General features: G+C 36.8%; 1 protein-coding gene across 2 annotated transcripts in view; it reads left to right on the top strand.

The window, feature by feature from the left end:
• The window catches only part of CSTF3 (cleavage stimulation factor subunit 3), a 68,729-nt gene extending 47,834 nt beyond the window's left edge, over window positions 1-20,895 (top strand). The window contains exons 4-21 of one of the 2 annotated variants that reach the window (XM_070804010.1): window positions 1,471-1,503; window positions 2,103-2,200; window positions 3,202-3,268; window positions 3,352-3,386; window positions 3,470-3,596; window positions 5,124-5,201; window positions 6,667-6,829; window positions 8,911-9,020; window positions 9,409-9,525; window positions 9,788-9,862; window positions 11,212-11,355; window positions 11,722-11,824; window positions 13,794-13,863; window positions 15,147-15,342; window positions 17,417-17,570; window positions 18,291-18,385; window positions 18,528-18,588; window positions 19,101-20,895. In XM_070804010.1, coding sequence (XP_070660111.1) covers window positions 1,471-1,503; window positions 2,103-2,200; window positions 3,202-3,268; window positions 3,352-3,386; window positions 3,470-3,596; window positions 5,124-5,201; window positions 6,667-6,829; window positions 8,911-9,020; window positions 9,409-9,525; window positions 9,788-9,862; window positions 11,212-11,355; window positions 11,722-11,824; window positions 13,794-13,863; window positions 15,147-15,342; window positions 17,417-17,570; window positions 18,291-18,385; window positions 18,528-18,588; window positions 19,101-19,303 — 1,929 coding nt within the window. In that variant the 3' untranslated portion in view covers window positions 19,304-20,895. Of the gene's footprint in view, window positions 1-1,470; window positions 1,504-2,102; window positions 2,201-3,201; window positions 3,269-3,351; window positions 3,387-3,469; window positions 3,597-5,123; window positions 5,202-6,666; window positions 6,830-8,910; window positions 9,021-9,408; window positions 9,526-9,787; window positions 9,863-11,211; window positions 11,356-11,721; window positions 11,825-13,793; window positions 13,864-15,146; window positions 15,343-17,416; window positions 17,571-18,290; window positions 18,425-18,527; window positions 18,589-19,100 lie in introns of those variants that run through there. The other variant, XM_070804011.1, reaches the window with a different exon arrangement.
• Window positions 20,896-22,613: the final 1,718 nt, after the last annotated feature.

Genomic DNA, 22,613 nt, shown 5'->3' with positions numbered 1-22,613 from the left:
AATGTGATTCAGTTGTGTCTGTGAGCGTATATTTCAGATTATTTTCCATATTAGATTATAAGATGTTGAGTATAGTTCCCTGTGCTCTACGGTAAATCCCTGTTGCTTATCTGTTTTATGTATAGTGATTTGTTGATCCCATACTCCTAATTTATTCATCTTCTCTTCCCTTTCCCCTTTGGTAATCATAAGTTTATTTTCTATGCCTCTGAGTCTGTTTCTGTTTTGTGTATAGATTCATTTGTATTATTTTTTTAGATGCTACATGTCAGTGACATATAATATTCATCTTTGACTTATTCGGTCTATCCATGTTGCTGCAAATGGCCATATTTCATTCTTTTTCATGTCTAAGTAATTTGTGTGTGTGTGTGTGTGTGTGTGTGTCACACACCACATCTTCTTAAGCCAATCATTTGTTGATAGGCACTTGGGTTGCTTTCGTATCTTGGCTGTTGTTAATAGTGCTGCTGTGAACATTAGTGTGTATGCATCTTTTCAAATTAGAGTTTTCATTTTTTCCAAATATATGCCCAAGATTATGATTGCTAGATCATATGGTAGCTCTATTTTTAGTTTTTTAAGGGACCTCCATACTGTTCTGCATAGTGGCCACACCAATTTACATTCCCACCAACAGTGTAGGAGGTTTCCCTTTTCTCAATATGCTCTCCAGCATTTATTATTTGTAGACTTTTTGATGATAGCCATTCTGACCTGACACCTCATTCCTAACATCTTAACTTCTAGAAAATCTTTTGCAGTCCCCCAAGCCTGAGTTTTCCAGCGTTCTTGCCTGGAGAATCCGAGGGACAGGGGAGCCTGGTGGGCTGCTGTCTATGGGGTCGCACACAGTCAGACATGACTGAAGTGACTTAGCAGCAGCAGCAGCAAGCCTGAGTTTTATTCGCCTCTTAAATGCTCCCATAGCACCCTGTAGTTCCCTCCCCTTGGCGCTTGTTTCCCCTGTAAAATTGTAAGCCAGACTATGCATGATTTGTTCACTGTGGTATCCCCAGTATAGCAGGTTGACAGAGTGATCAAAATTTGTGTGGTCAAAATTAGCAAATCTTTTTTGCTACCGTACTCAGGTTGTTTTAGTCGTAGTCCTTCAGGGAAAGTACAAGTTTTGTCTTTAGTAGATCTATTCAAAGCTCTATTCAAATATGCCTTGTTTGTATTTCTTTATTCATCTTGTGACTGTTTTACAAAATTTTTAGTTCACAAAATTTCAACATATTGAATGTATAACATTTTTACATGTAAAATTAATTTATGTAAGGCATATTTACAATGCATGTTATCCATGTTGGATTCAGACTTCTATTATTTGTTATTTTTGAAAGGCAGAATTAATAGGAAAGTATAGAAGTGAATTTACAAGCTTAATCAAAACACTCAGAGATAGTGTTTTAATACTCTAAAAAGAATAGTGTTAATTCTATTTTTTTTTCTTCTGTTTCTCTGCAGATTAAAGCTAAAAATTATGACAAGGTAGAAAAGGTGAGTCCTCTTAAATACACTTTGAATTTTATGCTGAAGTTTAACTTAGGACTTAACATTTGTGAGGCAAATAGTAAAATGTTAATAATTACTGAATCTAGCTAGTGATTATATGAGCTTCCCAGGTGGCTCAGTGGTAAAGAATCTGCCTGCCAGTGCAGGAGGTGGAAGAGATGCAAGTTCAGTCCCTGTGTCGGGACGATCTCCTGGAGAAGGAAATGGCAGCCCACTCCAGAAATCTTGATTGGGAAATCCCATCAACAGAGGAGCCTGGCAGGCTACAGGCCATGGAGCTGGACTTGACTTAGCAACATAACAACAAAGTGATTATATAGGAGTTCATTGTACTTATTCAGCCCATTCGTGTGCTTGAAAATGTTCATAATAAAATTTTGGAAAGGAAAGTAATTATATTCTCCTGACCAAAATTATGAGAATGATTTTGATTAAACAAAATAGACGGAGTTGTTACTTGTCATTTATTTGTAAGAATCTAAATTCATGAAAGGAGCTGAATTTGTTTCTTTAATGTTTCATTTCAACTGTGTACATAGGAAATTTATTTAACTATGGATTCTCATATTTTACTGTATTTACAGCTATTTCAGAGATGCCTTATGAAGGTTTTGCACATTGATTTATGGAAGTGTTATCTTTCATATGTCCGAGAAACCAAGGGTAAACTACCAAGTTACAAGTAAGTTAAATCAGGCTCTTAAGGATGCAAGTCATGTCCTAATTTAGTCATCTCCTCTCGCAACTCTTAACTCCAGAGGATGAAGAAATTTAAGGATTTGAAAAATCAGGATTCTCTGAGAAGTTAGTAAAACGTGGGGAAAACCGCTTTAAAGAAAATCACTGGCATTAGATTTATTCTGGAGAGTTGAATCATCCAAGCCCCTCTTCTATATTGAAACACTGTACTTTCGCAGCTCCAGACCATTTTGTTCAGAGGCTTGTTGTCAACTTAATAAAAGGCTGCTTCTTGTCCTGGCAGCACTCTTGGCAGGTTACATTTGTGATGTGCTTTTTAACTATTCGAAGGCACCTTTGACAGTGGTATTGTGTAATTGACCTCCTCACTAGGACGCACCCTCACTTATCTATCTTTGTTGAATATAAATAATGGACCTTCTCAGATGCTCTTTTTGTATGTAACAAATAGGCAGATTATTTCTAGAACCAGAATTCTTTGTTTTCTCTTCTTCCTTAGTCTTATATTGAACAAGTTCTTTCTCCCTAAATTTTACTTCAGAGCTAATAGATCTTCAGCCATAACTTACCTTCTTAATCAATGAATCAGATATTTCCCCATTTGAATCTCTACATATAAGAGTCAGTTTGAAGGTTATAAAATTATATAAAACATGGCCCCTATCTTTGATAAGCTTACAAGTAGTAGGTAAAAGACACAAATAGTAGGTAAAAGAAACAAAGTATGTAAATTAATGACATTAACAAGCTAAACACAAAAGAACACTGTATACTTGCAAAGATGTCATTCATTTTGTTTTTATAAAAGATTTAAATGTTCTGATCCTTTGAACGGAAGTTATGATTATGTTTTAGTTATAGATACATTTTAATAACGGTTTTTCTGTTATTAAAATGTATCTTTCACATTTATTTCAGAAATTATAGATACATTTTAATAACAGTTTTTCTGTTATTAAAAAACATCTTTCACATTTATTTCAGAGAAAAGATGGCTCAAGCATATGACTTTGCACTGGATAAAATTGGAATGGAAATTATGTCTTACCAGGTAGAGTTAAAATTTTCTAATACATACACTTAATAAATTTGAAACTAGTAAGAAAAATACTAACATTTTCTTTTATTTCTTAGATTTGGGTGGATTACATCAACTTCTTAAAAGGCGTGTAAGTATTTACATAGTTTTATTTTCTGTGTGAACACTGATTTAGCTACAATATAATTGATGGCATTTCTCATCCAATACCAGGGAAGCTGTTGGATCTTATGCAGAAAATCAGAGAATAACAGCTGTTCGAAGAGTTTATCAACGAGGTTGTGTTAATCCAATGATCAACATTGAACAGCTGTGGAGAGACTATAACAAGTATGAAGAGGTAAATTAGGAGAGAGTAGTTTATTATTATGACAAAGTGATTTTAATTTCCATGCGTTGTGGGTTTGTAGCCTTTCTAACGTTAGGTACCTGGATATCAGTGCTGCATACGTTTGTTTTCATGTTGATTGTAATGAAAGGACCATTCCTCATGTTTTGAGAGTCTCATATTACTGTTGAGTTATTTTTTAGAGAATACTGTAGGAGAATTATAATTCTTACAAAACCATTTTTATTCAGTGCTAAACTACACCCACACAGTCATACACATACCTGTTGCCACTGGCTCTTATGAAAGAGTTCCTTTTGGAGTTCCTTTTCCAGTGTCGGGATGAGTTGCAGTGCACCTGTCACCTAGTTACAGTGATGTGATTATTGCCTTGCAATTGCGAGATGTGGGACTGTGGTCCAACATCTTTGTTTCATAGGAAGTGATTTATTAGTATTTTATTGATTAATTTTTGGCTGTGCTGTGTCTTTGTTCCTGCACAGGCTTTTCTCTAGTTGCAGCAAGCAGAGGCTACGCTCAGGCTTCTCATTGCAGTGACTTCTCTCGTGGCAGAGTGCAGGCTCAAGGGCGGGTGGGCTCAGAAGTTGCAGTTCCCCAGCTCTGGAGCACAGGGTTAATAGTTGTAGCGCATGGGTTTAATTGCTTTGAGGAATGTGGGTTCTTCCCGGATCAGGAATCGAACCAGTGTCTCCATTGTGAGGCAGATTCTTCACTATTGAGCCACCTAGGAAGCCCCCAAAGAACTTTTAAATTCAATGTGGCTTTTACCTATGAATACTTATGTTGGAATTAAAGCTGAGAAAATTTCAAGATATTTATTAATTCATTTAAAGTTTATAGTTATAGACTCCTTATATTTTTAACATAAATAGTATTAAACTTGTATTTCCCAAAATAAGAAAAAACTCTGAGAAATGTGGCATTATTTCATATTTTTGCAAATCTCTCTGGTAGCTAGCTTAGTAGAGGACAGATTTTCATATCTGCTTCTACATTCTATCTGGTATCATATTGAATGTCAATATAACTTCTGAAAAACTCCACTGTATATTTGTGAAAGGAGCAAATCATGTCTCAGTGATATATGAAAATTGTTTTGATCTTACGGACCCTCAGAAAGATCTTGGGGAACAGGAATCTTTGGACTACTCTTTGAGAACTACTAGACATGAATGAAGTTATGCAGACCTAGTTAGAAAAAGGCTTTTAGAACTAAGCCATGGCTATTCACCCAGCTGAATCTGTACATCATTCTTTATTAGTAAAATTTTATGTGAAATAATTGACCCTTTCCAAATCATTCCCTATCTTTGAAGCTTACTGCCATTCTCATAACATATAGGCAGGTCCTCCTTGTTTTCTTAAGCATATAAAGTGATCAAACCTTTATTTTACTAACCAAAAAACCTCTCAAAATAAATAATTGAAAGTTACTTAGCAAACGAATAAACCATATTATCCTAATATTAAAATATATTTAATTTTTAAATAATGTACATTTTCTTTTTTTTCTCTTAGGGTATCAATATTCATTTAGCTAAGAAAATGATTGAAGATCGGAGTAGAGATTACATGAATGCTAGGCGGGTAGCAAAGGTATGGAATTCCATCAGGCCGCTTACTATAATGTTTGTTATGAGTATGTTATTTACACAGGGGCTTTTCCCATCTGGTATCACTCAATATGTTCAATCATTGGCAATCTTCACTAATAACAGTTAATTACATTGTCTGAACAGATGATGTATTTGATATTTAAAGTGAAATACCTGTTTACGGACTTGTGAAAGGATAAAATAGAATAAATCAAGTTTGGAAGAAATTATTTTTTAAAAGAGAGAAACAGAGGTTATAGAGACAAAGTTCTACATAGAATTAATCAAGTAGTTGTTATCCATCCCTCCTGTCTGCTCATACATATCTGAATACTGTACTACTGTCTGGTCTAATGCCATTGCTCTCGGGGACAGAGTTTTGTCTTGGGTACATTCCTTTCCACTCAGTGAAACTGTTAGAAGTTAGGGAAAATAGCCTAATACTATGAACTATTGAAGTTTTAAAGTTTCTCCAGAGATGGCAGTAATGATGCCACCAGATCATTAGTCATGTTGATCTGTCAACCTCTCTGTCCTGAGAATGACTTTCTGTATCACCTACAGAGAGGGCCCAGGGCTGTTCTGTTCACCTTGTCCTGGGAACCTGTTCTTGGGTAATTAATCTTTATCTTTCTCCCTGCTCTTAAATAGTTTTTAGCTTATATTAACAAAGTAGTAACTAAGATCATGGCATCTGGTCCCATCACTTCATGGGAAATAGATGGGGAAACAGTGGAAACAGTGTCAGACTTTATTTTTGGGGGCTCCAAAATCACTGCAGATGGTGATTGCAGCCATGAAATTAAAAGACGCTTACTCCTTGGAAGGACAGTTATGACCAACCTAGATAGCATATTCAAAAGCAGAGACACTACTTTGCCAACAAAGGTCCGTCTAATCAAGGCTATGGTTTTTCCTGTGGTCATGTATGGATGTGAGAGTTGGACTGTGAAGAAAGCTGAGCGCCGAAGAATTGATGCTTTTGAACTGTGGTGTTGGAGAAGACTCTTGAGAGTCCCTTGGACTGCAAGGAGATCCAACCAGTCCATTCTAAAGGAGATCGGCCCTGGGTGTTCTTTGGAAGGACTGATGCTAAACCTGAACTCCAATACTTTGGCCACCTCATGTGAAGAGTTGACTCATTAGAAAAGTCAATGATGCTGGGAGGGATTGGGGGCAGGAGGAGAAGGGGATGACAAAGGATGAGATGGCTGGATGGCATCACCGACTCGATGCTCATGAGTTTGGGTGAACTCCGGGAGTTGGTGATGGACAGGGAGGCCTGGCATGCTGCGATTGATGGGGTCACAGAGTTGGCCACGACTGAGCGACTGAACTGAACTGAACAAAGTAGTATTTGGGGAGGGGAAAGGCATTTTGAACAAAATATTCCAAACTGATCAACTCCATTCCATATATGAGTTGTTCTTCAGCTTACCACAGAATTCTAAATGCTTATTGTCTAGGAATATGAGACAGTAATGAAAGGTTTGGACCGCAATGCTCCGTCAGTGCCTCCTCAGAATACTCCTCAGGAAGCTCAGCAGGTGGATATGTGGAAGAAGTACATCCAGTGGGAAAAGAGCAACCCTCTACGCACAGAAGATCAGACCCTGATAACTAAAAGAGGTAACAAGATTAGGTCTCCTGAGACTCCAATTATATGCATGTTAGGCCACTTGATATTATCCTATAGGTTACCAAGGCTGTTTTTTTTTTATCCCCAGGCTTTTTTCCTCTTATGTTTCTCAGACTCAATAATTTCTATAGATGTCTCCATGTTCACTGGCCTTTATTTTATCATATACAGTATGCTGGTGAGCCCGTTTGGTGAATTCTTCATTTCAAATATTCTACTTTTCAGTTCCATAAATTTCCATTCTAGGAATTTTTATATGTATTACAGTTTTCTTTTTTCTGTTGAGATTCCATGGCCATTACCATCTTTCTCTTTCTGTCCTTGAATATATTTAAAATAGTTACAAAACCTTGTCTGCCATTGAGGGTTTGATTTCTTTTCCTCTTGACTGTAGGTCACATTTTTTGTTTTGTCAGAAGTCTGGACATTTAAAAAAAAATTTCTGGACATGTAAATGATATATAGTAAAGACTAGATTCTGTTATCTTCCTCTGAAGAACGTTGGGTTTTATTTTAGCAGGGAGTTAAATTACTGGCAGATCTCGACTTTGTGGAGGCTTGGTTTTACAGTGTTAGGATGAGCCTGTGTTAGTGGCCTTTATCTCATGGTAAATCTCTTAGTCCTGGGATATAGTCTTTACTCTTAAGACAATGGAAAGTTCAAGGTGTTTACTCAGAATCCCTTAACCTGATGGGAGTCAGAATCCAAACATGGTCTCCATTACAGTGGGCAGCTGATGAGATATCACTCCAGCTCTTTCAGCTCTTATTTCTGCTCGGGCTCTTTGTATTTTTTCCTGTGGATGTCTATTTTAGAGTCAGTTAAAAATTTGAGGGCATTTATGTCCAGATTTTCAGCCTCCACCTTCTGTTGTTCTCTTTTGGGGGATTTTTCCCCCTTAATTTCCGGTTGCTTTTCTAACCCAGAGCTCCATGTCACTTACCTCAAGCTGGTAAAACTTCAGCATTTGACTTGAGCTCTCGCTATCCCAGAACTATACACACAGGGCTGTGTATTTGAGGGGAATAGCATATTAAATACATGTCTACAATTTTTAAAAATTCAAGTTTTTTAGTGCTCAGGCCTCTCTGATTTCTTTTTCTTTTGGTCATTCTCTGGTGCCTTCAAATTGTTGCTGTTTGTATTGTTGATGATTTTTTTTTCCCTACGAGAGTTAGTCTTATACAGACTACTCTGCCACTGCTAGCACGAGACTTTGGAACTTAAAAAGACTCCGCAATCTTGCCTTGTTCTCTTAACCTAGCAAGTACTGTTTCCTTTGCCTGCACCATTTTTGTATCTGCTCCTGTCCTTCCTGCCTCTCCTTACACTCTCATCTGACCAGATTCTATCCCTTCTTCAGGTTTCGCTTAGATGTCAGTTCCTTAGTGAAGCCTTTCTTAAGTCTCTAAACTATGTTAAGTCCTGCTGCTGTAAGTTAAGATTACACTGTACTTTCCTCATCGTGCTTATTTTCACAATTGTTTTCTTAATATCAATCTTCCCAAAATATTGCAGACTTCTTGAATATAGGAAGTCTTAGTCACTGGTATATTCACAGTGTCTTTCACATTCCTTAGCATATAGTTCGGAGAAGGCGATGGCACCCTACTCCAGTACTCTTGCCTGGAAAATCCCACGGATGGAGGAGCCTGGAAGGCTGCAGTCCATGGGGTCGCTGAGGATCGACACGACTGAGCGACTTCACTTTCACTTTTCACTTTCATGCATTGGAGAAGGAAATGGCAACCCACTCCAGTGTTCTTACCTGGAGAATCCCAGGGACTGTGGAGCCTGGTGGGCTGCCGTCTATGGGGTCGCACAGAGTCGGACATGACTGAAGTGACTTAGCAGCAGCAGCATATAGTTGATACTCAATAAATATTAGTTTAATAAATGGTAAATGAATGGGTTTGGGTGGATGATAATAATCACTGAAGTTTTTTATTTCTAATTATCATTCATTATTGAGGGGCCTGTCTTAGCCTGAAAATTTAGTTGTGATACTTATATGGACAGTTTTATAAATAATGTTTATTCTAATTAAATGTTGCAAATGTCTTCTCTTAGTCATGTTTGCTTATGAACAGTGCCTGCTGGTGCTGGGCCATCACCCTGATATTTGGTATGAAGCTGCCCAGTACCTTGAGCAATCAAGCAAACTGTTAGCAGAGAAGGGGGTGAGTGTTCATTTTTTCCCCCCTTTTTGGTCTTTTCATGGTTTTGATATAGCAATAATTTACTAAAAGTATAACACTGAATTTTGGTAATAATGTGTAAGAATTGAAACTTGAATCTTATGTCACTATGAATCTTAGTGACCCTGTGATTAGACTAGCTTAGAATGAAAACATAGCGGCTCTTTTTTAATGCATTAAAGTGATGAATCACTTAGAGCACTTAGATAATTCTTTTTTATGTTGAAATAATGGAAGAAGTCTTTGGAATTTTTTAAGAATCCAGAAATGCATGTATGTCCATAGGTATATACATATGATGAGTCTGTGTTTTATTCTCTTTCAGCTACCTTAAAATTACTGTAAGTGAGCTTTCTTTTTTCTCTCCTAGGATATGAATAATGCCAAATTATTTAGTGATGAAGCTGCTAATATATATGAAAGAGCCATAAGCACTTTATTAAAGAAGAATATGCTTCTTTATTTTGCATATGCAGATTATGAAGAGGTAAGTTAAAATATTTAGAACTTTCTTATAATTGGTATTTTTTTACTGCAGCACTGAATTTTTTTTCCTAGCTGCTTCGCCAGGCATGTTTCTTTTTGAAGACAGAGATAATGCAAAATGAACCGTTATTAGTCCTTAGCTCATTATATATTTATGCTCAAAGCAGGTGCCTTTGTGGGATGCAGCCTCTGGATTCCTCAGAGCTCAAATCCTGCTTGTTTATGAGTATATATTTATATCCACTTCTTCTCTACCATCTTAGAGTCGCATGAAGTATGAGAAAGTTCACAGTATATATAACAGACTTCTGGCAATTGAGGATATTGATCCCACCTTGGTAAGTAACTTTATAAATCTCTTTCCCACCTTTGCAGTCTGCTTTTATAAAAAAGTTTTTTAATCTATATAAAGTAAAATTTACTGTTTTGTTGAATTGTTAGTTCTGTGAATCTTGACTAATAACATAGTCATGGGACAACCATCACAATTAAAATATAAAACACTTAAATCACCCCACAGAATTTCCCTCATCTGACAACCCTTCCCTGTCTCCCAGTCCCTGACAATTACTGAGGTACTCTCTGCTCTATTTTTTTTTAAAGTCCAGAAGTATGAAACAGCTACAGTGGGGCTTTTTCTAACACCTTCCTCGTGAGCATAGTTTGAATGCTATGTAATTGTTGCTTAATAAATATTTCTTTTTAAGTAAATAGAGGCAAGAGAAACCAACATTCTGGGAAGCAGTTAGACAGGAACTCACTTTATCCTGAATTCTACTCTATAACAGTGGTTTTCAAAGCCACTATTTTTGCAAAAGTGCAGTGGAACTCTTTCAGTTGGAGGAGAAGTGGACAGGCCAATGCATGGGGCTCTAGACCCTCTGCCTCACGTCAACTACAGATCCATTCCTTTTTTGTCTGTCTACCTTGGGGTTCCACTGCTTGCATTTAGTCATCTTTTAAAAATTCGTTTAGCAGCCTGCATCTGTGCTATACACTGTGCTAGATTCCAGCAGTATAATGACAAATAAGTTAAATTTCATTCCTCAAGTAACTCATAGTTCATTCATCTGGGCAACGAGGTTTGGCATCATCAAAACTGGGCCAGTCAGGAGCCTACTCAACAGTCACCCTGTGTATAGTCCAGAGACCTTTGTTCATCGAATAAATATTGCATATTCATTATGTGTTAGGTACTCTGTTAGTGCAAAGTATAAAATGATTCAGTTATCAATGAAGTTACATTATATGTTCTTTAGAAAATAGAGTAGTGGGTTTTTAAAGCAATAAATCAAGAAATTCTAGTATTTTCTAGTATTTTCACTTTTATTCCTTAGGGTTTAATTAGCATGTTTGGAATTAGATGATTGTAATGATTATAAGACCTTGTGACTTTACTAAAAATCACAGAATTTTACATTTAAAGGGTGAATTTTGTGCTATGTGAATTATATCTCAATTTTAAAAAATTAATTTGCATGCATCTTTAATACCAGAAAAAAATTGCTTACGGATTTAAATACTGCAATATCTATAATCTTATTGATACTTTTCAATTTCTCAGGTATTCAAATTGCTTTCTTATACAGCAAAACATGTTAGTATAGAAGTATGGTGAGCCTGTATTAGATCCCACAGGCATCACATTCTACCTAATCTATAGAAAACAAATGCTTTTTTTGCATAGGTATATATCCAATATATGAAATTCGCAAGAAGAGCTGAAGGGATCAAATCTGGAAGAATGATATTTAAAAAAGCAAGAGAAGACACCAGAACCCGCCACCATGTCTATGTCACTGCAGCACTCATGGAGTATTACTGTAGTAAGGCAAGTCCTGAAATAAGATACAAAGATAGAGTAATTTCCTTTATCTGAGATAAATTAATTAAAAGAAAGGCAGTCCTAGTTTCTATTATTAAACTTTAATTCTTCTGTATCATAAAGGAGACCTAAGTGTATCTGTGTAAAATTACATGGAGCATTGTTCATATCCCCTCTGCCTGCTAATTTATACCTTATTAAACTCCATATTTCTGAATCTAAATCCCCTGAATGGTATTTAGTGCTGCAGTTTTTACATGATTTTAATATCCATTTTAATCTTAATGTACTTAGTCATATTTAAATTTAGTTTTAATATTCTTTGAGTATCTTATCTGATGGAAATCAGTACTTTGCTTTCTTTACTTCTAGGACAAATCTGTTGCCTTTAAGATTTTTGAGCTGGGGCTAAAGAAATATGGAGACATTCCAGAATATGTCCTGGCCTATATTGACTATCTTTCTCACCTCAATGGTAAGTAGAGTCTAGATCTGTAATGGTTAATATTAAACCATCAATGTCATTCTTTGATATTATGTTCCTGGAATTTTTCCCTCTGCAGAATGGTCTTTAATTCTGCAGCACATTCCCAACAGTAGTAGGAATAAAGCCACAAGTCTCAAGCCACGAAAACTTAAAGATGCCCAAGAAGTAGAGTAAAATGCCCTGAGGCTACTGGGGAAGAGATTTCAAAAAGAAACATTGTGTTTATGAGCATCTTTATCTTTATTTTTCTATTTTGTTGTAATAATAATAATGGCAATCCTTTATTGGGTTCCTACCTTAGACCAGGCACAAGACTAGAGAATTCGTATATGTATGTATGTATCTCATTTAGTCAACTTAACCACACCACAATCCAGGATATGTAATTTCTTGACTAAAAATGATCTGGTATAAAAACTGATTTAAGAAAGAAATATAAAAAATTATGTGTCATGTAAATAATTAGATGTTAAACTTAGATATCACAGGTGTATATTAATGATTTTAATATTTTAGAAAAATATAACATTCTGTCTACCTACATAGTTCAGTTAAGTTCAGTCGCTCAGTCGTGTCCAACTCTTTGTGACCCCATGAATCACAGCATGCCAGGCCTCCCCGTCCATCACCATCTCCCAGAGTTCACTCAAACTCACGTCCATCGAGTCGGTGATGCCATCCAGCCATCTCATCCTCTGTCGTCCCCTTTTCCTCTTGCCCCCAATCCCTCCCAGCATCAGAGTCTTTTCCAATGAGTCAACTCTTCGCATGAGGTGGCCAAAGTACTGGAGTTTCAGCTTCAGCATCAGTCCTTCCAATGAACATTCAGGACTGATCTCCTTTAGGGTGGACTGGTTGGATCTCCTTGCAGTCCAAGGGACTCTCAAGAGTCTTCTCCAACACCACAGTTCAAAAGCATCAATTCTTCGGCGCTCAGCTTTCTTCACAGTCCAACTCTCACATCCATACATGACCACTGGAAAAACCATAGCCTTGACTAGACGGACCTTTGTTGGCAAAGTAGTGTCTCTGCTTTTCAACATGCTATCTAGGTTGGTCATAACTTTCCTTCCAAGGAGTAAGCGTCTTTTAATTTCATGGCTGCAGTCACCATCTGCAGTGATTTTGGAGCCCCCAAAAATAAAAGTCTGACACTGTTTCCACTGTTTCCCCATCTATTCCCCATGAAGTGATGGGACCAGATGCTTAGTAGAAAAGAATAAAACTTAAAACATGACTTTGTATTTCAACTTAGTGATTCTACTCTCTGGAAGAGGACTTAACTCCAGAAAGTAAGTCGGTGGAGCATTTACTTAAAAAGAAATTTCTTGTATGAAATGAATGTCCTCACCAGTTTTATATTATTTTGCTTCATTTTTTAGAATAGTTACTAGTGTGTATAATGTTTTTTACTGTAAAATTGAGGATGGAATCTGATGTCAGCTTTGTTGTTGTTAAGTCACCTCGTCGTGTCTGACTCTTTTGTGAGTCCATGGACTATAGCCCTCCAGGCTCCTCTGTTCATGGAATTCTCCAGCCAAGAATACTGGAGTGGGTTGCCATTTCCTTCTCCAGGAAATCTTCCCAACCCAGGGATTGAACCCACATCTCCTGCATTGCAGGTGGATTCTTTATTGCTGAGCCACCAGGGAAGCCCAATGTCAGCATTATTATCTTCTGAAATCATCCATGTTCATCTACCACCCCACCCACCTACTCAGTACCTTTTGTTTAGTGTGGTCTGGCTTCTAGTTGCAGGTCCATTACTCAGTTAACAATGAGCTGAATCAATTTACTTCATCTTTTTGAACCTCAAGCTTCCTCACATATAAATTCTGGTTGTGATAATACTTAGACCCCTCTGCGTAAGATTTTTGTGAGGATACAATGAGATAATGCTTTGTTAAATTATAGAACTAAATTTTTTTAATATTTAAAATTTTCTTTAATATCCTAGAGGACAATAATACTCGAGTTTTGTTTGAACGAGTTTTAACATCTGGAAGTCTTCCTCCTGAGAAATCTGGGTAAGCCATTGTGAAAACTTACTGGTCAGGTTCTAATGGCAGCTTTAATACTTGAACTGTAGTCTATGGGATGAATGTTTGCTTGTTGTGAGTCTTAAGTTTCAGTAGAAATTTCCCTTCTCTTTTGAAGTTTCATTTACAAATGGCTGCCTGCAATATTTTCATACCTGTTTAAGATTTGTTAAAAATTTTTTTTTTGCATACTGACTAGGATTATTTTGAGAGATGCCTTAACAATTTGTTATTAAATATTTTAATATATCTTTCTCTATATCCCTATAAATTGATATGAACAAATTAGGGCAGAGTTCTGAAATTTTTGTATCTCTTTTTCAAGAGCAAAGACTCTTACAAAATGAAAGTTTGTTTGACAGGTTCCATCCCTGATTTATGGTTTTGACTCTGTCCCTTATACCAGAGGAACAACATGGTCTAGTGGTGCAGTGAAAGCAGGAAGGCTTTGGAGTCTTGGGTTCAAACTCCAACTCAGTCAGCTATACCTTGGGCAGGTTTCCTAACTTTCCCAGTTCTTACTTTCTTGTTGAGTAGCAATAATGTCTACCAGTATAGAAGTTTTGCAATAGTCCCCTACCTAGCATAAAATAGGAAGTCACTGTATTACTTTAGTACAGAAGTGCTTAGTAACATTTTAAGTAGAGTCTCAGAGAATTAATTGGCTGTTAGAACAGTGGTGAGGCACTAATTTGTCCCCAGTGATCCCTATTACTGGGAAAAAATAGAGAACAATCATGTTAGATTTTGAAATGTATTTTTATTCATACATTGCACAAAGAATGTAGTCTACATTTTAATTCATGCCACTACAAAATGGTGAAGTCATATCATTCAGGAGTAATTGGAAATCTAGGTTCCTTTTCAACTCTTCCCCACCTAGAGTCGGTTTACTGTCTCTAGGATAAATGTCTCATTGACCACAAATGATAGGAAGTAGGCTAAATAAGAAAAAACAAAAAACCCTTAAATATGAAAGTATTTAGGGTGAAAGGTTATGATGACTATAATTCACTTTCAGATACTTAAGTGAAAACAAATATAGCAAATATTTGGGGAAGCAAATATAGCAAAATATTAATGACGACTGAATCTAGGTAATGGAATATAGGTATTCATTATACTACTCTATGTTTTGAAGTTTAGAAATCTTTATAATAAAAAAAAATAGATTCTTATAATTTAAAAAAGGGGGAGGAAGGGAACTGGAAGATTTTTGTAAGTCCCAAACCCAGGATGGTGAAGTATTGATTATATTTATTTTCTTACAGAGAAATCTGGGCCCGATTTCTAGCTTTTGAAAGTAATATTGGTGATCTAGCTAGTATACTCAAAGTGGAGAAAAGACGGTTTACAGCATTCAAAGAAGAGTATGAAGGCAAAGAAACAGCTTTACTGGTAGACAGATACAAGTTCATGGATCTATATCCTTGCTCTGCAAGTGAACTAAAAGCACTTGGGTATAAGGTATGTACTTGGGCTTATGATGTGTGTGATGTCTGTACTTTCCCAACGTTTTAGAAGAGTTCATGGACAAACTTTAAAGTAAATTCTGAAATTGAAATTAGTCTAGTTTTATTATAGATTTGCAGAATACAAAAAGTTCAGGGATTTTCCTTGGGTTTGTGAAATATTATCAACAGTACTGAACAAAATGAGAATTAAAATGAGATTTAACAAACTTTCATTCTTTCCCTGAAATTGTCAATGCCTTATTTCTTACATTTTGTGGGCAGGTGGACAATCTGAATGTCACTTGTTAGTTTTTCTCTAACAGTTCTTAAAACTGAGGAGTGTGTTTTGATAGGAGATCTTAAACCAAATGTAATTCCTGCTATATATGTTGTAGATATAATGAAGAAACTTTATAGCTTTGTAAATCCATAAATTTCTTTGAAGTGTTTGTATCTTTAAACAGGGCTCCTTCAGTGGACGCCTTTAGGAAATTATTTAATTGGCCAAAAATTTCGTTCCAGTTCTGGAACAAAACTGGAACAAACTTTTTGCTCAACCCAACAGCTTATCTAGGAATGGAACTCCTCTATTTGGACTACTGCATCATTAAGAAAACAGACCTGGAACCTGAACTCATTCAGGCCAAAAGGAAAGATTAATAGCCTAGAAATAGCCCTTGGTGAGAAACCATTGCTCTATCAGTGCTTGATTTTTCTGTGTCAGGTGAACAAAGACCAGATGAAAATCCAAGGGGAAGCTATATCCATAAGAGTCCTGGATTGATTGGTCTCCTTAAGCCAGCCAGCATTAGGATGTTCCTCACCATCATTCTTCATTTCCTCACTGCCCTCTTTTAGCCAGAGTCTCACTGGTCTTGTGTCTGAACCAGATTAAAATAAACTTCAGACCTTTACATTAATGGAAGCTCCAGTTGTCTGCCAGCCCCATATTCCTATGCTGAACTAGGGTTACTGCTCAGGGATGAGGGGATTCTGCTCCTGGTTTAACAAATTGTTAATGAAAAGCCAAAGGCATTTTTAAGACTGTTATGTGGAATCTTTAGACTGTTTCAACTTTGCCAAGTTGAAAATGGAAATTAAGGAAGTTAATGAAAGTATCTTCGTGAATTTTCCATCTTGTATTTCTGTTTATATTCTGTGTATTTGGGAAGGATCATTATGCTTTCGTGTGTGGCACATAAGTGAGAGTGGGAAAGAGAGGAAAAAAAGCAATTCTCAGTGGGTGTTCTCATTTAGATTTGCCACCAACTGCATATGAGCAAGTTTTGAGAACATGAGATTCTCTTATATCCCTTAATGCTGGCAAAAGAGGCTCTCTCAGAGTTGCTCTCAGCCCTGGCAGACATTGCTGGGACACTGAAAAGAAGACAGAATGGGTGTGAGGTCAGAAAGGCCTGTGCTCTCAACTCCTCTGTCTGCTTCTTAGCCATATAACCTTGGAGATAGCAGAACCTCTGCAGAACCTCTCTTTGAGCGTTAGTCCCTTCTGTAAAATGGAGGTGATCGTATCTACCTCCTCAAAGAGTGAATGAACGGCAAAAATTGACAAACAGTGGTTATTCAACAAACATTCCTTCTCCCCTGTAACAGTATGTTGGGAATAATTTTTCATTTCATTAGCAAAATCTTATGAACTAACGTAGGTGATAAGCTTTGTTAGGTTTCATGAAAGAGCACCTTACTTAATCAGCTTCTTCACTTAGAGAACCTGATGGATGATGTTCGGTTTTAGTGGAAAGGAAATATCAGAAAATATCTAAAACTGCAGATTTTCTTCCAAATTACCCCACCTCTACCTGGTATTTATTACCTACCAGGTATATACATCTACCCGGTATGTATTACCTACAAAAGGATCCTACAAATGTCCCACCTGGTGGCACTGAGTCTAATGACTCTTAACACTTGTCAGTCTTCACTGTCATGGAAGTTCTCACTTTTCTTTCTCCATTCTCGCTATGGTTTTAACCCAGTTATTTAGTGTATCCTCAGGAGTGTAGAATTGCACAGTTCTACTCTGTAAGTCCCTTTTTCAGGTTTAGGATTCTTCTGTTCTGCATTTTCAGGATGTCTCCCGTGCTAAGCTAGCAGCTATAATTCCAGACCCAGTTGTAGCTCCTTCTATAGTGCCTGTTCTGAAAGATGAAGTGGATAGAAAACCAGAATACCCTAAACCAGACACTCAGCAGATGATTCCATTTCAGCCACGACATTTAGCACGTAAGCCATGACTTTAGATCCAGTACTGAGCCCTCAGTTTGTTTGTTGGTTTAAATCCAGAGGTGTGTGGGGGTTGGAGGGGGCAAATTAATGTGACCTTTCCATTGTAGGTTAATAATTAGACTCAGGGTCAATAATGACAAGTGATTTGGCTATATAATCTTTGAATCAAGATGAGTTTAAAATGTCTTAAACAAAAAACCTCACTGATCCAGATTGCAGTAACGCATTTGGCAGTGATCCTTAAGAGAGTTTTCTGAAACGCCGCTACATACAGGTTACCTGCACAGCTGGAAACTTACTTTGGCGATATTTGGTATTGTTTATAGTTACTAATATGTAGTAGTCTCTGAATTCTATTTGAACAAGGCCCTTACAATAAAATATGTTACTGTATAACTGACTTTAAATGGGCTTGCTGAAAAAATGACTTGTGAGGCTTAGACATGATCTTTGACAAAAACTGACGAACTCAGGGTCTGGATCATCTTACGCAGTCTCTTGTTTACTTTCTGCCCCCAGGGGCCATGAGGTTGAGACTGCTTTCACTGTCTCACCCACTTGAGTTTGGTCAAACATATAAAACACTAACAACATTTTAAGATGTTTTTAAGCAACATAGACTCTTTGTACATAGTAATTAATGTACAAATTACTTGTGCTAGTTATTACACGTATAGAAATTCTTCCGTCCCATTCCTCCATTCCTTTCCCTTACAGCTCCGGGCTTGCACCCTGTCCCCGGTGGAGTGTTCCCAGTGCCACCTGCAGCAGTTGTTTTAATGAAACTTCTCCCTCCTCCTATTTGTTTCCAGGTTTGTTCACCATTTTCATGACAGATACTTGCTCTATGGGTAAATATAGTAATTATGTATTTTTTTATCTTGGGAAATACAAAGTGGGGCTATTTTAACTTGTCAGATTATTGGGGATTAAGTTTTCTTTGTGTCAAAACAGGGTCCTTTTGTACAAGTGGACGAACTAATGGAAATTTTCCGAAGATGCAAGATACCAAATAGTAAGTGATTGAGGCTCCATTTTTAGAGTGGAATTCACATTATTGTCTCCAAGACAGGAGAGATCGCCATGGAAGCTTCCAAAACCAGCTAGCCACCTTGCAGCAGTACAGTGACACCTCACAGGGGTCCAAACCCTCTTTGGTACAGAGAGGCCAGTTCATGTTCTAATTCTGCTAAGAAAAATATCATAAAAAGCTTATCTTTTCTCTTCATGTGAACATGCACTATCAGATTTTGCTTATGAAAACTTTATTAATTTTAACCGTAGTTTTTTGTCTTTATTTAGTGTCAGTAGTACTAAGTACTATCTAAGAATTTGCTAATAGGACGCTACAAAATGATAAAGTATTCAAAGTAGTACATATGTTTTCCTTCACAGCATACTTTTTTTTTTTAATTGGGCTATAGGTACTTAACAATGTTGTGTTAGTTTCTGCTGTGTAACAAAGGGAATGACACAGTAGCACGCTTGGAAACACCCTCCAATAGTCCTTTTGTTTTGCTTCAATAGCAGTTGAAGAAGCTGTGAGGATCATTACTGGAGGAGCCCCAGAGCTAGCGGTAGAAGGCAACGGCCCAGTGGAAAGTAATGCAGTGCTCACGAAGGCTGTCAAAAGGCCCAACGAGGATTCAGATGAAGACGAGGAAAAGGGAGCTGTGGTTCCCCCTGTTCATGACATTTACAGGGCAAGGCAGCAGAAGCGAATCCGGTGAGGCAGGTGTAGCACCCGCCTCAAGAAAACTCTTATCCTTTTGCCTCTAAGTCATATGTTTAAAAGAGACAATGCTTTGTTACAAAGTTCTTGGAAACAAAGTTGTATTGTCATTGGTGCCTCTATCATATGGTTCTCAAGAACAACCAAGCAACCTACATGAATTTTAGGATTTGGAATAGACCTATGCTCTAAGCAGAACTAGGTTTTCAAAAGTGTGAGAACAGTACTAAGTGGCAGAACCACATTTTGTTCCTGCTTCAAGGGTGTCTTGTATGTACCACTTGAAGACTTGTGGGTTTTCAACAGTTTTATTTTAAAAACTGGATGGCTTATGATTGTAAAGCATTTTATCACATTTTCTGAAAACAGCTGTTTTGGTTTGCTTATGTAGAGTCCTGCCTTATTGTTCGTTTTATTTATGGCAGAATGTACGGAATCGGTTTTGTAGTTTAACATTTTAAAACAATCCTTTAAAAAATAAAAGGATCTCAAAAAAAGTCATGTCTCCTGCTGCTGCTTTCGTTCACATCTGAAATAGCAGCTTATGTTGTTCAGCCAACACAGTTTACAAATAAACGTCAACAATACAAGTCATCTTGTATTTACCATATATACAACTATTGTCCTTTCCTGGTCTTTTTTGCTACTATTGGAAAACATGAGGGATCCATTTTTAAGAGGTAAATTAAACATTTTAGAAATCCTCAAATATGAATGCATTTTCCCCGAATTAAATCTGAGGGAGACTGCAATATTTTATCTTTCGTCTCTCTTAAAAGTGAAATAAGTGTGGCATTCCTGTAATCACTCACTGTCTTGCTCTCACATGTATTTCAGTGTTGATTAAAGAAAAACTACTGGCTGGCTGCACTAGCCCTCGCCAACGGTCCACACTCAGAGTGTGGAGTGTGTTTCGCGCTGAAGAAATCCACTTCTTACCTATCAAAGAAAACTGTGGCCAAGCAACCAAAAACTGATTACAGTGAGCAAAAATTTATCCTTAAAAAATAAGTCAGAAGAATTGTTTTGCTCTTTGTTAGGAGCATTACCTCCTCTAGGCTCATTTTTAGAAAACTAGACCAAAAACAAGTTGAGCCCTGAGGATTGTGATTCAGAATGAAGGCTAAAAATAAGGACAAAAAAAAAAAAAGAAAAAACCAAGAGGAAAAGTAGTAAGGCTATAAAAAGAGAATCTTACATATTGGGTACACAGTTTAGAATTTGAATTCAAGTGTGATTAAATTTCAGCTTCAAATATTTCTACAAATGAAGAAAAGTTCTATCAGTTTCTTATATAAACTTACATGTAGCAAGGTTATACTTACCGAAGTTGATCACAAGTGTGTCTCCAGTATTTTACCAGTAAAGCTGACTAAAATTTCCTTAAAACAAAGTCAGCTCTATCGCAGATTTTGTTAAGTATCATTTTTAAGCTGTGTGGGTTTTCTTTTTAATATCATAGTTATCAACAATACAATCTGAAAGGCACAAGTAGTACCACATAGCAGACTTTAAAATACAGATATGGAATCTGCTGGAGTGCTATCGTTGGGTAGTGTATTGAAGACAACTGATTTCAAATACCTGTAATGGTCTGTAAGAGTGTTTCCATATGAGCAAACAAAGCCATATGATTATGCAAGGAAAATGATCCTTTTTTTTTTTTTTAAACATTGTAACAAAACACACATACACACCCCTACCTACCTTGGTGAAAAGTGCTACTGAGGACTGCTGCTGCTGCTGCTGCTGCTGCTGAGTCGCATCAGTCGTGTCCGACTCTGTGCGACCCCATAGACGGCAGCCCAACAGGCTCCTCTGTCCCTGGGATTCTCCAGGCAAGAACACTGGAGTGGGCTGCCATTGCCTTCTCTGGGGACTAAGGACTGTTAAGGCCATTTATATGTATTATAATTGCTCCTACTGCATTTATTTCTAAGATTTTTTCCCCTAGAAATTATATGACATTTAAACTTCAAACAGATTATTTCTTGTTAAGAAGAAAACATTTTCTTAATATTCTATATATATATGTAGAACTTAATGTTCTGTCTAAATATATGCACTTTTGGTTTTTAGTATGATTCTGTGTGAATGTTTGATAATTCCTTCATCTAACATCAAGTAGCATGATGTTAGAAATCTGAACTCACTTTTGGAACTCTGTGTGCAGACTCCTGGGGTATATATAGCCAGCCCTACATGTCCAAGGACTCATATATCCATATTGCTGGATGCAGAGAAATTACCAAAAGATATTCATATCTTTCCTCTTCATAAAAACAACGATAGCATCTCCCCACAATTCTAGAACTGGATGAAATTTAAGGACCATAAATCCTTCCTAAACAAAAATCAGTCAAACTCTGGCTGTTAGCACTAAATTTCAAACAAGAGGTTTTATCTATGTAGCCACATAAAGTAAAAGGTTATAGCTACCTAGTAAATATAAAAGTGATCAAATGTACTACTGGAAAAGAACAAAAATATAAAACCATTTTTGTCAGCATGTTGACCTTGGGGGATAATTATGAATTTATTTGGTAATTTTATAATCCTCTACTGACATATACTTAATATGTAAAACTAAGAGTTGATTTATATGATAGTAAAATTAAAATCACCATGTTCATAAATTTTGATTTTTACATTTCAATTCCCAAAGCAAACTTCATTAAAGTTGGTAGTTTTTAACTTGACTGTGATGTTCAGCAAGTGCAGTTATATTTTATTTAATACAAATTTCAGAATTCTTGAATGGTTAATTCATGCCAAGTTAACAAAACTCAGTTACCATATTACTGATTTAGGTAAAACTTTAAATATTTAACAGAAGTTAGCTTATCAGCTCTGGGAATAAAAGTTAAAAAAAACAATTCCATGTACTAAATTTTCTTCCCTGTCCAAGATGTGACCAAATTTCTCCTGTGAGCCCACAGCAAGCAGTACTTCAGAAAGCAGAGGCAATGAGAATGAGAAAGGAAAAAAAGTGTTACTTTGATTTTAAGGCTGCTTTAAGTCAAAAGTTGCACTTAAAGGCTCTCAATGTTTAGCTCAGATGGGGTGTTGTTTAGTCACTAAGTCACGTCTGACTCTGTGTGACCCCATGTATCCCATGTAGCCCGTGCCAGGCTCTCTGTCCATGGGATTTTCCTAGGTTAGAATACTGGAGTGAGTTGCCATTTCCTTCTCCCTACCCAGGGATCAAACCCATGTCTCCTGCATTGCAGGCAGGTTCTTTACCACCTGAGCCACCAGGGAAGCTAGGCTTAGTTCAGATAAAACAAATAGAAAAATGGTGAAGTCTG

Source organism: Bos indicus, chromosome 15 (assembly GCF_029378745.1).
Source record: "Bos indicus isolate NIAB-ARS_2022 breed Sahiwal x Tharparkar chromosome 15, NIAB-ARS_B.indTharparkar_mat_pri_1.0, whole genome shotgun sequence".
NCBI lineage: Eukaryota > Metazoa > Chordata > Mammalia > Artiodactyla > Bovidae > Bos > Bos indicus.
The sequence above is the reverse complement of the archived record's forward strand: the minus strand, read 5'-3'. Positions and strand labels throughout refer to the sequence as shown.